This window comes from Carassius gibelio, chromosome B15 (assembly GCF_023724105.1).
Source record: "Carassius gibelio isolate Cgi1373 ecotype wild population from Czech Republic chromosome B15, carGib1.2-hapl.c, whole genome shotgun sequence".
Classification (NCBI taxonomy): Eukaryota; Metazoa; Chordata; class Actinopteri; order Cypriniformes; family Cyprinidae; genus Carassius; species Carassius gibelio.
In genome coordinates this window covers 12,141,577-12,154,718 of record NC_068410.1, presented here as the reverse complement: position 1 = coordinate 12,154,718, position 13,142 = coordinate 12,141,577, and the positions used below count along the sequence as shown (strand labels likewise).

The window sequence follows — 13,142 nt, the reverse complement described above, 5'->3', positions numbered from 1 at the left end:
GACAAGTAGAGCAGAAGTCATACAAATCAAATGAACAGGATTACAGCTTGCCTCTGTTGTAAGCATACAGTAATCTCAGACTTACACATTTCACCACAGTTTAAACCTAAAAATGTAAAGAGCTGTAGGTTTTATGGGTATTGCTTAATATTGGTTATCATCATTGTTATAAATCACTAAGAGGTTAAAGCTGATCCCTGGGCAAAAATATTACAGTGATGTCAACAAGCCTGCAAGCAACCAATTGATAAACAGAGCAGAGAGAACCAGCTCTGGGTTGGTTCTGAAGCAGCTGTGTCTCCCAGCCAATGACAATGCAGGATGCTGTCACTGTATCCAGGCTAACAGAGGGTTTTGAGACTTATGGAGCCTGTTTTATGAATGGGATTTAAAGAGCCATGCTTCATCCTGTTGATGTCATTAGAGAGACATTGTGGTGTGTTATAGTGATTCAACATAAAACAACAAAGAAATTCTCTAGAGACTAAATGACCCATTTGACTTCATAAGGCTTATACACTTTGAATGAACTCTTGGTGCTCATCAGATGCTTAGAGATGGTATTAAAAGGGCTTTTTTTTGTGCTCAGAATAATTTATGATTTCCTATATGGAAAATCTATTTATAAAATAGGCGATGACTATATGTTGATGACACAATTCTTTGTTTTTTTTGTTTCATGGGGTTTATGATGATATAAAACAAAAATACAACCCAAAAACATGATTCAGAAACCATGATGAAATGAAATTGCCAAGGAAAAGATAAGAAAAAAAAAAAGAAAAACTCATGAGACAAGCTATGTCCTGCATAGATGGTAATGATAAATTAATGTGTGCTTTAGCACACTTTATTTCCAAAGAAGAAAGGGGAATTTAGGTTTTCAGGGTTTTCAGACTTATATTTATAGTTTAATGAAATGAGAAAAAAAGAAAAAAATGATCAGCATATAATGCTAGATTTGAACCAGCATGTGCATAAAATTGGGCACTAACCACTACACCACAGCTCTGAGACCTTGCAGATATTTTAATGATGTAAACAATGTGTGTGCATCTATGTTCGAGTACAAGAAATGCAAACATATCCAGAGTATTTCAGAGTATCCAGACTACCATAATGGTGCATACTAACAATTTCAGAGTATCCAGACTACCATAATGGTGCATACTAACAATTGTCATTAAATACCTTACAAATTTGTTACAATATAAATAATATATTAACAACAAATAAAATAAAAATTTTCTCCACAATATTGCATTTTTATAAAAAAATAAATAAAGTAATAATGCTAAAAATCTAAGTAGTCATAAAAATATGTTCTCCTTTAAACTAAATTTTGCGACTAAAAATGTTAATTGACAGTTTTCATGTCATAAGATTCACTAAAGGTTTTGGTAAATGAGATGAAAACCCTTCTGTCTGAGGATGATGCAGCGGAACAACAGTAGGTGGCACGCGCGCACTTTATTACTCAGTGACAATTCTGCAGAAGGAAAGTCAGGCGCGTGGATATGACGTCATTAAAGTTTACATGTGCGGCATGACAGAAAATGGCTGCAGGAGGCGAGCAGCAGCAGGCGCACAGGCCTGGAACTCTTAAACAGAAAAACAAACAGCACAAGCATGGAAAACACCGAACTAAAGGCGAGATCGGGCGGGAGAACAAGGGTATGTCTGATGAGTTTATCAAAAAATACACACGCGGGAACCGTCACGTGGGCAGAGCCTGTCTGGCTGAACACGTGTTTAAAGACCCGAGACGTGATCAGTGAGACTTAAAGTTTTTCTGTGCATACAGTTCATACGTTTAGCTCTGCTGACAAAATCCAGCCTAGATGGATGATGTTGTTAACTGATTTAAGCTGGTCTCAGTCTGAACAGCTCAAAAGTGCTCAAAGCGTCACCAAAACCAGCCTGACCCGATTGACCAACTTAGTCTGGTTTAAGATGTTTTTTTTTCTTCTTTTTTTTCATTATTGGCAGTAAACGTTTCTCTTAGATACTATTCTTACATACAAATTCTGTTTCGTGTCAATCTTAAATAGCATACATATTTGTGCATTAATGCTAAGTGTGAGACAATAAACGTGACTCTATACATCGTAAATAGGTAGAGTTGCTGTCATGGCTCTCACCAAGAAACAGAGAAGAGAGATGAGGAAAATGGACCGTAGAAACAAAGCCAACCAGCTGCGACGCAACAAAAAAGACTCGGTAAATAAAGTAAACATTAGTCTTCAACAGGGTTTACAGACTGGAGATTGACTAACTCGTCTCTTTTTGGGTGTTGATGATGGTGACAGGTGTTGACAGAGAAAAGGAAGCTGGGCAGCAGGGATGGACCCCCTCATCTGGTGGCAGTCATAGCCCTTCACGCAGGAGTGGATGCCGGGGCTGTCACAAAAATACTGAGAGGTGAAGGAGTTGGTGGTGTGGTACATGAAGATCAAGGAGTCACTGGGGCCAAGGACAGTTTTGGTCTCATTCTCCCCCGCTTTAAACAGCGATTCATTTTCTACAGGCCAGACACAGGTAAATAAATGCCAGTGATGCACAATGGAATTTCAACCGTCTAACACTTTAATCTCATTACTCCAGTCTTCAGTGCCACATGATCCTTCAGATATCATTTTAATATGCTGATTTGGTGCTCAAGAAACATTTATTATTATTATTATTATTATTATTATCAGTGTTGAGAACACTTGTGCTGCTCAGTATATTTGTAGAATCCACGATATGTGTAGTCTTTTGCATCAATATTAAAGTCATTACTGTCACTTTTGATCAGTTTAATAAGATTTTTACTATCTTCCAAAAAGGTGTAGAAATTTGACACAAATGTATAAATTTAATTGCATTGCGTTGAAGTATAGTAATTATGACCAGCCATCTTTTTCAGAACAGTTTTTTTCTCATATGCAATATATTGAATAATATAATATTTTTAGTTGTTGAATAAAGTCACTAACAATTTTTTAAAATGATTTGCTAATAGGCTAATATTTGATATTGTTCATTATTCTTATTGTGCATGCTGGTTTCCCTTTTATTTTAAAATTTTGATTATCTTTATAGTCATCTTATTATAGTTTAATAACACCTTTAAACATTGTTTTTAGCAGATCTAAAGATAAATTTAGTTTTAAATTGTTTTATTTAAAATAAATTTAGGCAAAGGTGTGTAGAATTGTATTATTTTCTATTAATATCTGTATTGTATTTTCTGTTATGTTTTTCTCTGTATTTCAAGGGGTAAGTTAAGAAGGCACACACTTTTTTTGGCTATGATTAAAGGCTGTAAAAATCGTGTTTTTGACTCATTCCAGCTGACTTGCATGCCCTCCTGGATGTGGCAAAGATTGCAGACAGTTTGGTGTTTGTGTTGGAGTCGACTGAAGGTTGGGACAGCTATGGAGAATACTGCCTCTCCTGTCTCTTTGCACAGGGCTTGCCAAGTCATGGTAAAATATGTTTGGAAATGATCTGTTATACAGTTTATACAGTCATTATGCGCAGATATTCAACAGAATGTCCCAATTGACCAATCAGAATCACTACTTTTCCTCTTTGCCCTGCAGCACTGGTGTGTCAGGGAGTGGCTGATCTAGCGGTGAAGAAACGCACGGAGTCTCGGCGAGTGCTGTCCCGATTGGTAGAGTCTCATTTCCCAGATGCGCGTCTCTTTCCTGTGGACAGCGAGCAGGATGCTACTCTTTTGCTGAGGCACCTGTCAGGACAGAAGCAGAGGCGGTTGGGCTTCCGCTCTCGCCGCTCGCACCTACTGGTTCAGAGAGCCACATATACACCAAACACCAGCCAGAATGGGACAGGGGGCCCAGCCACAGGGTTAGGGACCCTCTGTGTGTCAGGATATATTCGAGGCTCTCCTCTGCAAGTCAACAGGCTGGTGCATATCACAGGTCATGGTGACTTTCAGCTTAGCCAGATCGATGCTCCTGCAGATCCTCTACCCCTCGTGACAGCAGCTCCTCGACCGGGGAAGCCAGGACGAGACGTCGAGATGATGGTTAGGAGGCTACTATTTTGTTGAAATAGGGCTTTATTGTCATTTATTTGTTCATCATTTCACAAGAGGATTTGGAAATTATCAGTGTGCACCTTGTTCATTCATTTTTTCATAAATTGCAAGTTTAACACTATACCGTAACCAGGCTCAACAAGTGAGAAAAGCACTGATTCTTAAACCCTTTGACTCCAAGGCCCCATATTGTCCACAACAATATTTGAAGCCCACTGTCTTTTTAATTTAAAGACTTAATGATGCCCTTAATTTTAATGCTCCCCTTAATAAAGGGATTAATAAGAAGGATTTATTATTACAAGTGTGAAGAATTAATAAGGATTTTTAAAAATGTTTCATTCTCAATTTGTAACTGACACAATATTTTAGAGGTTGGTTTAAGAAGATAAAAGTATATTGATTGTAAAAATGCCTATTGCAGTTTTAGAAATAACACTTTTATCATTAATTTTAATTCAGTTTAAATGGTTGAGAAACACCAATTAAAATCCCTCAGTGAAAACTCATTGGTCAGTTATATTACGGTTGCCTGTAATGTGCTATCATGTAGTATTTTTAGTTTAATTGTGGACTGACTACTTCATTTGTGGTACCTCATTGATTTATCGTATGTGTTTATTGGTTTATTTTTCTTTATCTTTGTCGTTGTACGTGTCCTGTAGGATGGTGGTGATGGGGATGTTCGGGTGTTGATGAAAGCAGACCCTGAGAAAAGGGAGAGCTTGCAGGCGGAGGCAGAAGTGGATCCCATGGATGGGGAGCAAACGTGGCCCACAGAAGCAGAGCTGGAGGAGGCAGAAGGTACTTTATCCTCCTGTTCAAACCATGTGAATTACTGATAATTCAAACTTTTAAAAACATTTTGTTAGAAATGTTGCCTTTGTAACAAGTTAAACTATAATAAGTTTAATTTCAAACTTATTTTCTGGAAAATAAATAAAAACTGAAATAAACATAAATTGGAACATAATTAGTAATATTTAAGTATTATTAAAAATGAAAGTAAACTACAGTCATTTAAAGAAACAAAAATTTAAATAAAAGCCAAAAACATAAAAAAATAAAAGCTAATTTAATTAAACTGTTATTATAAATAAGTTACAGTAAAATACAATTACACACTGACAGTGTCAAATCGGATAGAAATCTGGAACTTAATTTTTTTAATGTCCAGTTACTGCAATGCAATATTGCAGCATCTAGTATAAAATAATATATCTGCTCCAGCTCTTAAGAGATGATTTAGTCAAGCGTCATCAAGATGTTAATATTAGTGCGAGTGGCTTCATTGTTCTATAGGATTTGTATCTGCCCATATACAGGGTATAAATAATTGCATTCAGAGAAATTGCAGATCACAATTTGATAACTTCTCATCTTGTTCATGATATGACGCATTATGCGCTACTGCAACTCGTATACAAAGACTTTTCTTCTCCAGAACATTTGTTCTTAGCTCAGGAAAATTTATGGATTTTCAACACAGAATGGCAATAGATCTCATTTGTGATCAGTGCAACCCACCAATAGCAGTAGGTGGCAGGAATGTATACTAATGACCTTAATGAAAATAATAAACCTCTGTATGGGCAATACTGACATTGATGTGATCCATTCATTTATATTAAGAGGCCAGAAAGAAAAGGAGAGTGATGAAAGTACCAAAGGGGACGTCTGACTACCAGGCCACATGGATCATTGATGATGCTGAGCAGGAGGAGGATGATAATGACATTGACAGCTGTGCTTCTGATGATGATGATGATGAAGATGGGATGATGGAAGATGAAATGGATGGTGATAATGAATCTCAGGTAGGTTTTTATTATTTTGACACCGGTTTTAGATGTGAATTTTCCATACCATACAAATTTCCAGTATTTGTGACTTGACGTGTATGACCCAGGTGAATTGTGTAAATCGGAAGGAAACAATTTCTGTTATTGTTTGGGGGGGTTAAATGTTTTCCTTGTTTTTCATCTTTAGCTGATCACATGCCTGATTGTAGGGTTCTTTTTATTCTATAAACAATGACACCCTGGGAAGAAAGCAGGTTTTGTTTTGTATATCTTTTGCTATGGCGACCTGCGAGGTGGCAGCAGAAGCGACCAATCAGGAGCAAGCTTGGCAAAAGCGGGTTAAACCCATAATGATTGAAGGTCTAAATTAAGTCAAAAGGATGAGATGGAGGGTGGGCACGGCGCGGGGGGAACAGTGCATACGTGACTGTGCGCTTTGTGGTGGAGAGGCACTGTTTGTTTTCTCAATGTCTGCTGCTTGGCCTTAGTGCCAGGCATCTCGACGCAACAATAGTGTTTGGAGAGGGAGTCCCGAGAGAAGCCTTCAGTCTTCCTGCTCTTTGGACAGAACTTCCTGTCGAGACTTGTGGAGGGGGCGGCCATTTATTTATACCAGCTGGGCTTGAAAGAACAAGGGGAAGCTTGACAAGTATGGAAGCTCTGGTCCATTTATTTTCTTTAATCATAATTAGCATGCGTTTGAAGTCTTGGGGCGCACCAAAGGAGACTTTTCAATGCAAGATGTTAACAATAGGGAAGTGGTACTACAGATGATTACAGAGATTATTTTTATTACTGCACCTGCGATTGTTCTGCAGGTTGACCCCACAGGGGGGTTAATGCACCCCAGCGGTATGTCTTGTCCTTTTCCCTCATCTTAGTCACTCCGCTGTCTGTTTAGTGGACTTCAAAGAAGTGGCGTGTTTTGTTTGGGTTTGCTAGACTCTACGTGGATGTATGTCTAGAGAAATGTTTTTACATGCTTCTCTTCCTCTCTAAGGATGCTGGGTCTGAATGCGCTTCTGAAGGAGATGATGACGATGGGGAAGAAGAAGAGGAGGAGGAGGAGGAGATTAGTTCCACCGGACCCGATCAGAAGTATGACGAAGGCTTGGACGAAGCCGAGGAGGGAGAGGGACTGAGGAGATATAGAGAGGCACGTGCCAATGAGTTGTTCCCCGATGAAGTCGACACTCCCCTAGATGTCCCAGCCAAGACACGGTGAGATACAGGACAGTTCCAGCCTTGTACCTGTCCATGTTTGAAATATGAAAAGGAAACTTTAAATGAAAATAAAATGTCTGTCTTATTTTATTCACACTTATGTTTTTGTTTTGTCCAGGGAACACAAAAATGACTATGAATGAGATCTTTTCCATAGCATTACAGTTTACAGCCTTTAGGGATGAGCAGATGTTAAAATTTGCTGTTAATGATAACAGATAATTATTTGCATGTTAATGGCCAGTGTTAAAATTCAGTACTGTTTGGTTAAAAAAATATATATATTTAATTAACAGTCACTCTTTTAATGTTCACTATGAAAATCTGGATGATTATTTGGATATCTCCTGTGTGTTATCAAATATAACAAATATATAAAAAAATATATATTATTAAGTGTTTTTAAAGATTAAATGAGTTGATGTCAACCTAAATATAAAAAATATATATTTAAATAAGCACAAATGAATGATATCCAGTATCGGTAACCCCAACTGTATTGGTTATTTTCAAAAGATCGGGTCAGTTTTTTCCATTCTTTGAAAGTCTTTTATGCCCACCAAGGTTATATTTATTTGATCAAAAATACAATAAAACAGTATACAATTTAAAATAACTTTCTTTTTATGACAAAGCTGAATTTTCAGCAGCCATTACTCCAGTCTTTAGTGTCACATGATCATTCAGAAATCATTCTAATATGCTGTTTTGATGCACATGAAACATTTCTTATCAATCTTGTGCTGCAAAGAAATCTTTTGTAACATTCTAAATGTCACTTTTGATCAATTCAATGCATCCTTGCTAGAAAACGCCAAACTTTTGAATGGCATTAGACTAGTGTATGTATCTGCTGACTAGTCTGTTCTGTACGTCCAGGTTTCAGAAGTTCAGAGGTCTGAAGAGTTTCCGTTCCTCCCCGTGGGACCCCCTGGAGAATCTGCCTCTTGATTACTCGCGCATCTACCAGTTCCAGAACTTTGAGCGCATGCGCCGCCGAATACTAGCAGATGTCGCTAGTGAGGAGGAAGGAGCAATGGTTTGTGTTGGGGGGGAAAGGGAGTGAAAGGGATGTTGTTTAGAGAGTTCTCACGAATATCTTTGTTTTTGTCCCAGAAACTGTGCTGTTTCACTGTTTACCAAAGGAATTTATTTTGGAAATCCACTTTTTATTTTTGCAGGAAGGCTGGTACGTGACTCTTCATATTGTGGATGTTCCTCCCTCAGTAATGGAGAGCTTTCAAACCGGCAAACCATTAGTTCTAGTGTCCCTGCTGCCACATGAACAGAAGGTACTTACAGCTTAGAGGATCCTTGATATAAGAAATAAAATACTGCTGCAAATTTCTTCACTAAATAAAATGCTCTCAGTCTCAAACCAATATCATATAATAGAATATAATGAAAAATATAAATAAATAACTACGATTACAGTGCAGCATTACCAATCCCAGCTTGTAGGTCTGCTCATATTTAAAAAAAAATATATATAACTTTTCCAAAGTGTAAAGTGCAGCATCAACAGTTTCAGTTTTTAGACCTGCTCAGATTTCGTTATTGCGTTGGTCTGTTTAAATGCCGATGGGAGCTTCGTTTGAATTACAACCGTTTTTTTCCTAGTTGCAGTGATGTTCACACTTGCGTGATGCCTTTTGAAAACCTTAGGTCGGTGACACACTGGCATATTGCACCTGTCAAACATAGTCTATTTTTCCTTTATCAGTAGGCTTTATATTTATGCTCAACATGAAGTATAGATATTGTTGTCATGAAGACAAGATCCTGGTCTGTCTGCGGCCTCCCTCTATGTCACCTACAGCACCAGCGCACCAGCGTCGCGTCAGGCACGATTCTGGTGTGTAAAGACACAGAAAACGCGAAGCAGGTGTCACGCAACTGACACACAGCAGAAATGCCATGCAGCCAGTGTGTCACCGGACTTAGAATCAGCTGCAGGGCGGTATTTGCGCTGAACGCAGAGACTTTCGCCACTTTATATGTTTGTTTGGAAACATGAAAATGTACCTATGTTCCGCATACAAAATATTGCATTTACTCATTTGGTACACGCGTGCAACATACCGAAAGCCCTGTACCGAAACGGTCCGGTACGAATACACGTACCGTTACACCCCTAGTAATTACTTAATATCACATCAAACTTTCCAAAAGGGTTAAATGTACTAGTAATTTTTGTGTTTTGAAATACAGTCGTACTGTTCAGTTTAAAGGCAATGTTTTCACAAATGATCATAGTGTGTATTGAAATGGTCTATTTTGTAGATGTCAGTGATGCATATGTTGGTGCGGCATCACCCGAGCAACACAGAACCAGTGAAGTCTAAAGAAGACCTGGTGTTTCAGTGCGGTTTCAGACGCTTCAGAGCTTCAGCCATCTTCTCACAGCACACTTCTGGTAAGAAGAGATCATCATGTTCTTCATATTTATGTCTTTCATTATAGAATTATTATAGGACTATGGTTGATTTGTTTCTGAATAAGTCGTGTCTGTCTAAAAATAAGATCTTTTTAAACACTTTTTTTTTTTTTTTCACATGATGTATCTCACAGGTTTAAGTCCAAATAACTGCCTTCAATGATATTAAATGTTTAATTTATTTTTTATTTTTAGCTGATAAACACAAGATGGAGCGGTTTCTGCGTCCTGATGCTCCTACAGTGATGTCTGTCTATGCTCCCATTACCTTCCCCACCGCTGGTGTTCTGGTCTTCAAACAGAGAGACAATGGTGGGGAGAATCAAACAAAACATTTTAACTCAAAAAGAGAGCTGCCTTCACCAGTACAGCATGTGATTAAAGCTTTTTTGCTTTATGTTTACCACAGGTATGCAGGACCTGGTGGCCACAGGTACTCTCTTGAGCTGTGATCCTCAGCGCGTGGTCTTGAAGCGAATCGTGCTGAGCGGACACCCTTTCAAAATCAATCGGCGCTCTGCTGTGGTCCGTTACATGTTCTTCAACAGAGGTGAGAAGGAAGGCGTTAGTCATTTCCTCTGTTTACATAAATGTGAGTGCAGAGATTGAACAATGATTTTGAGTGCTACATTAAAGCGTTTCTCTTTTGCAGATGATATTCTGTGGTTTAAGCCAGTAGAACTACGTACAAAATGGGGACGAAGAGGACACATCAAGGAAGCATTAGGTAAGAAACGAAATATTGTGAACAAAAACATTTAATGAACTGGCTATTAAGATTTTAATACATATTAAACCCTTTAAATTTTTTTTATAACTTTTATTTATCAATTGCAAAAGACTAACATGAAGTGTCTTCAAGAATACAATGACTTTTTTTCGATTATTATTATTAATTGTTGATTATTTTTGATCCAGGATTATTATTTATAAAATAATTAAGTTCAACCATTATCATGAAGTCATGACATTTTACTAATAGTTAATAATAATAAAAATACTTTGGTGTATTAAATTAAGCATTATTATTAGTAGTTATAATAACAATTAAAAAAATAAATCAGAAAAATTGGATATTTATACAAAAGTAGTCTTGCTACGATTTGTTTCTTTTAAAATACATTGATCTTGCCATGAAAATAACCATAGATCCTGGTATGGCAATAAAAATAAACGTGTAATCCAAAACAAATCAGTATTGTTTGTAAATAATACTGCTTAAACAATATTGGTAATTGTATATCAGATATACAAAAAATAATAATATAAGGACTTTAAATGATTGTAACAAAATATATTAGCTAGTCTAGTTTTAAATTGGGGAGAAAAACAAAGTACATTCTTAAAAAATGTGGAATGTTGTGTACCACTGACTCAATTTTATCTGTGTGCTTTCGCAGGTACTCACGGCCACATGAAGTGTGTATTTGACAATCAGCTGCGCTCTCAGGACACAGTGTTGATGAACCTGTACAAGAGAGTGTATCCGCACTGGACCTACGACCCCTATGTCCCCGCCCCTCTGTCCTGGGTCAAGAGAGAGCCGCCACCGGCCCTTTGTGACATTGACATGGAGTAGAGGCAGGAAGTTAGGAACTGAATGCAGTGGAAGCATAACATGACAGTGACTGTCTGTGTCACAGGATACTCTGATATTGATTGTCCATGCTCTAATTGACAATTAAATGTCTAGATATTATTTCTGTGCTTGTTTTATTGTTCTTAAAGCATTTTCCATCAAAAGATCCCTCAGTGGCCACTAGATGGCAAACACGTATTAGTGAAAATGGTTTCCTTTTACAGTCAAGAAATGTCTTTTTGAGGCAATCTGACAAGTCTGGGATGTTTTTAACCAGTGTCATTACAGACTTAATGGCATTGCTTATTTACAGCCTCAGGTTGACAAATCAACCCGTGAAATAATTGTTAAAATATATAAAAAAATTTAGTTAGTTACTAAACGCATGCTTGGCAGTGTCTAGTAGCGCAGAACTAAATTCCAGGCTAAGCCTAAAAAATTTAACGAGGGAGGCAGTGGCGAAAACCCGCATCTAAACTCTCATTGTAAATACTGTCATTGCAATCTTTTATTTCTCATCATTTAGCTCAAACCAAACCTCACGCTGGAATATTATCTCCCTCAAGTATGTCCTCAACAACAACTACAGCCCTTACTGTCCTCTGGCTGCCGTCGTTCAGAATTGCTGGCAACGGCGAGGGATGATTATCACTGGTGAGCGAATGCATAGCGAACATGATTTACGCTGCAATGCTGCCATATGCAGATGACAGTGAGGTTCTATAGGCCTTAATGGCACAGATGGAGTGTGTATGTGCTCTGTCTGTGCTGTTATTCTCCTTCATTCCTGCTGACTCTTCCACCACTCCCTCTCCCTGGTGGTTCCCTGACCTGAAGCCCCCTTTTCACCACCATCTACACTCTCTCACACAGGGAGCGTGACCCTCCGTTGTTTTCTTGCCGGATCCCCAAATGCTTTACAGTTCTCTCTGTGCTCCCTCCCCTCGCTCTCTTTTGCTCTTCTGAGAAACAATGATTTATGAATTGTAATATTTATCATAAAACAGTGCTCTTGCATGCTTGCAGCTACATGATTCATCCCCAGGTTCTGTTGGGACCACACCGCAGACGCATGCCAATATGTCTGGGAAAAGAAAAGGTGAAGCTTTGGGCTCAAAAAAACACAACGTGATCCAAGAAACGCGGTATCAAAAGTTCAATATGTACATTTTTATCCTTCGCTGTGAATTTGATTATGGTGGAAAAAGTCAAATAATGATAAAACAATCGCGCTAGGGTAATACTTCTTTATTGCCTAGGGGTGCACTCGAAGCTCTGGACAGTTAAGTTGAGGCACTCCATTTATTCTCTCGTTCATTTTTTAAGCTGTAGTGCACCGGGGGCATTGAGCGGGGATGTGTTAAACACATCTTGTTTAAAGCTGAATGGGGTGTGGTATGCCTGGCCAAATGTTCATGATCTAGAGAGGAAATCTAATCCTCCCACGCTAGAGATTGTCCTTAAAGGAATATTCCGGGTTCAATACGAGTTAAGCTCAATCGACAGCGTTTGCGGTTTAATGTTGATTACCACAAAAATTAATCTCGTCCCTCATCATAAAAAAAAGCACAAATTTGGATCACAGTGAGGCACTTATGTAAGCGTATATGATGTTAAATGTTTAAAACCGCATTAAATATGTGCCAACATGATTTTAGTGTGACAAAATCTGTTTTGTGTTAAGCTCAATACCGTTTTACATCTTTGTTGCCATGATGACCAAAAAAAAAAAAAAAAAAAATGAACAACCTTAAAAAAAAAATTATGATTCTACTTTAAATCTGCTAAAAGTTGGCCCTGTTTAATAGTTAGTCCCCCACTGTAACTTTGATTTAAACACTATAATGTTACTATAATCACTTATATTTATTATTCTGTTAAAACTAGATGTGTACATTCGTTCTTGACAATTTTAAGGTTGTTTTAGAGTCTTCATGTTATCATGGCAAATCCTGTTTAAATCCATCAAAAATTGGCCCAATTTTCTTCTATTGATATAAACGCAAAGATGTGCATCTTATAATTTTAACACTGTAGTATAGGGACCTATTC

At 37.8% G+C, this 13,142-nt stretch overlaps 1 protein-coding gene across 1 annotated transcript; it reads left to right on the top strand.

Moving 5' to 3' along the window:
* Window positions 1-1,506: 1,506 nt before the first annotated feature.
* tsr1 (TSR1 ribosome maturation factor) lies at window positions 1,507-11,210 on the top strand. The gene is made up of 15 exons (XM_052576586.1): window positions 1,507-1,674; window positions 2,117-2,220; window positions 2,310-2,538; window positions 3,336-3,470; window positions 3,588-4,036; window positions 4,714-4,852; window positions 5,681-5,865; window positions 6,851-7,071; window positions 7,954-8,113; window positions 8,256-8,366; window positions 9,358-9,490; window positions 9,707-9,823; window positions 9,921-10,061; window positions 10,164-10,238; window positions 10,912-11,210. Exons 1-15 carry the CDS (start codon window positions 1,557-1,559, stop codon window positions 11,088-11,090), a joined length of 2,496 nt encoding a protein of 831 aa, XP_052432546.1. The 5' UTR covers window positions 1,507-1,556; the 3' UTR covers window positions 11,091-11,210.
* The last annotated feature ends 1,932 nt before the right edge of the window (window positions 11,211-13,142 follow it).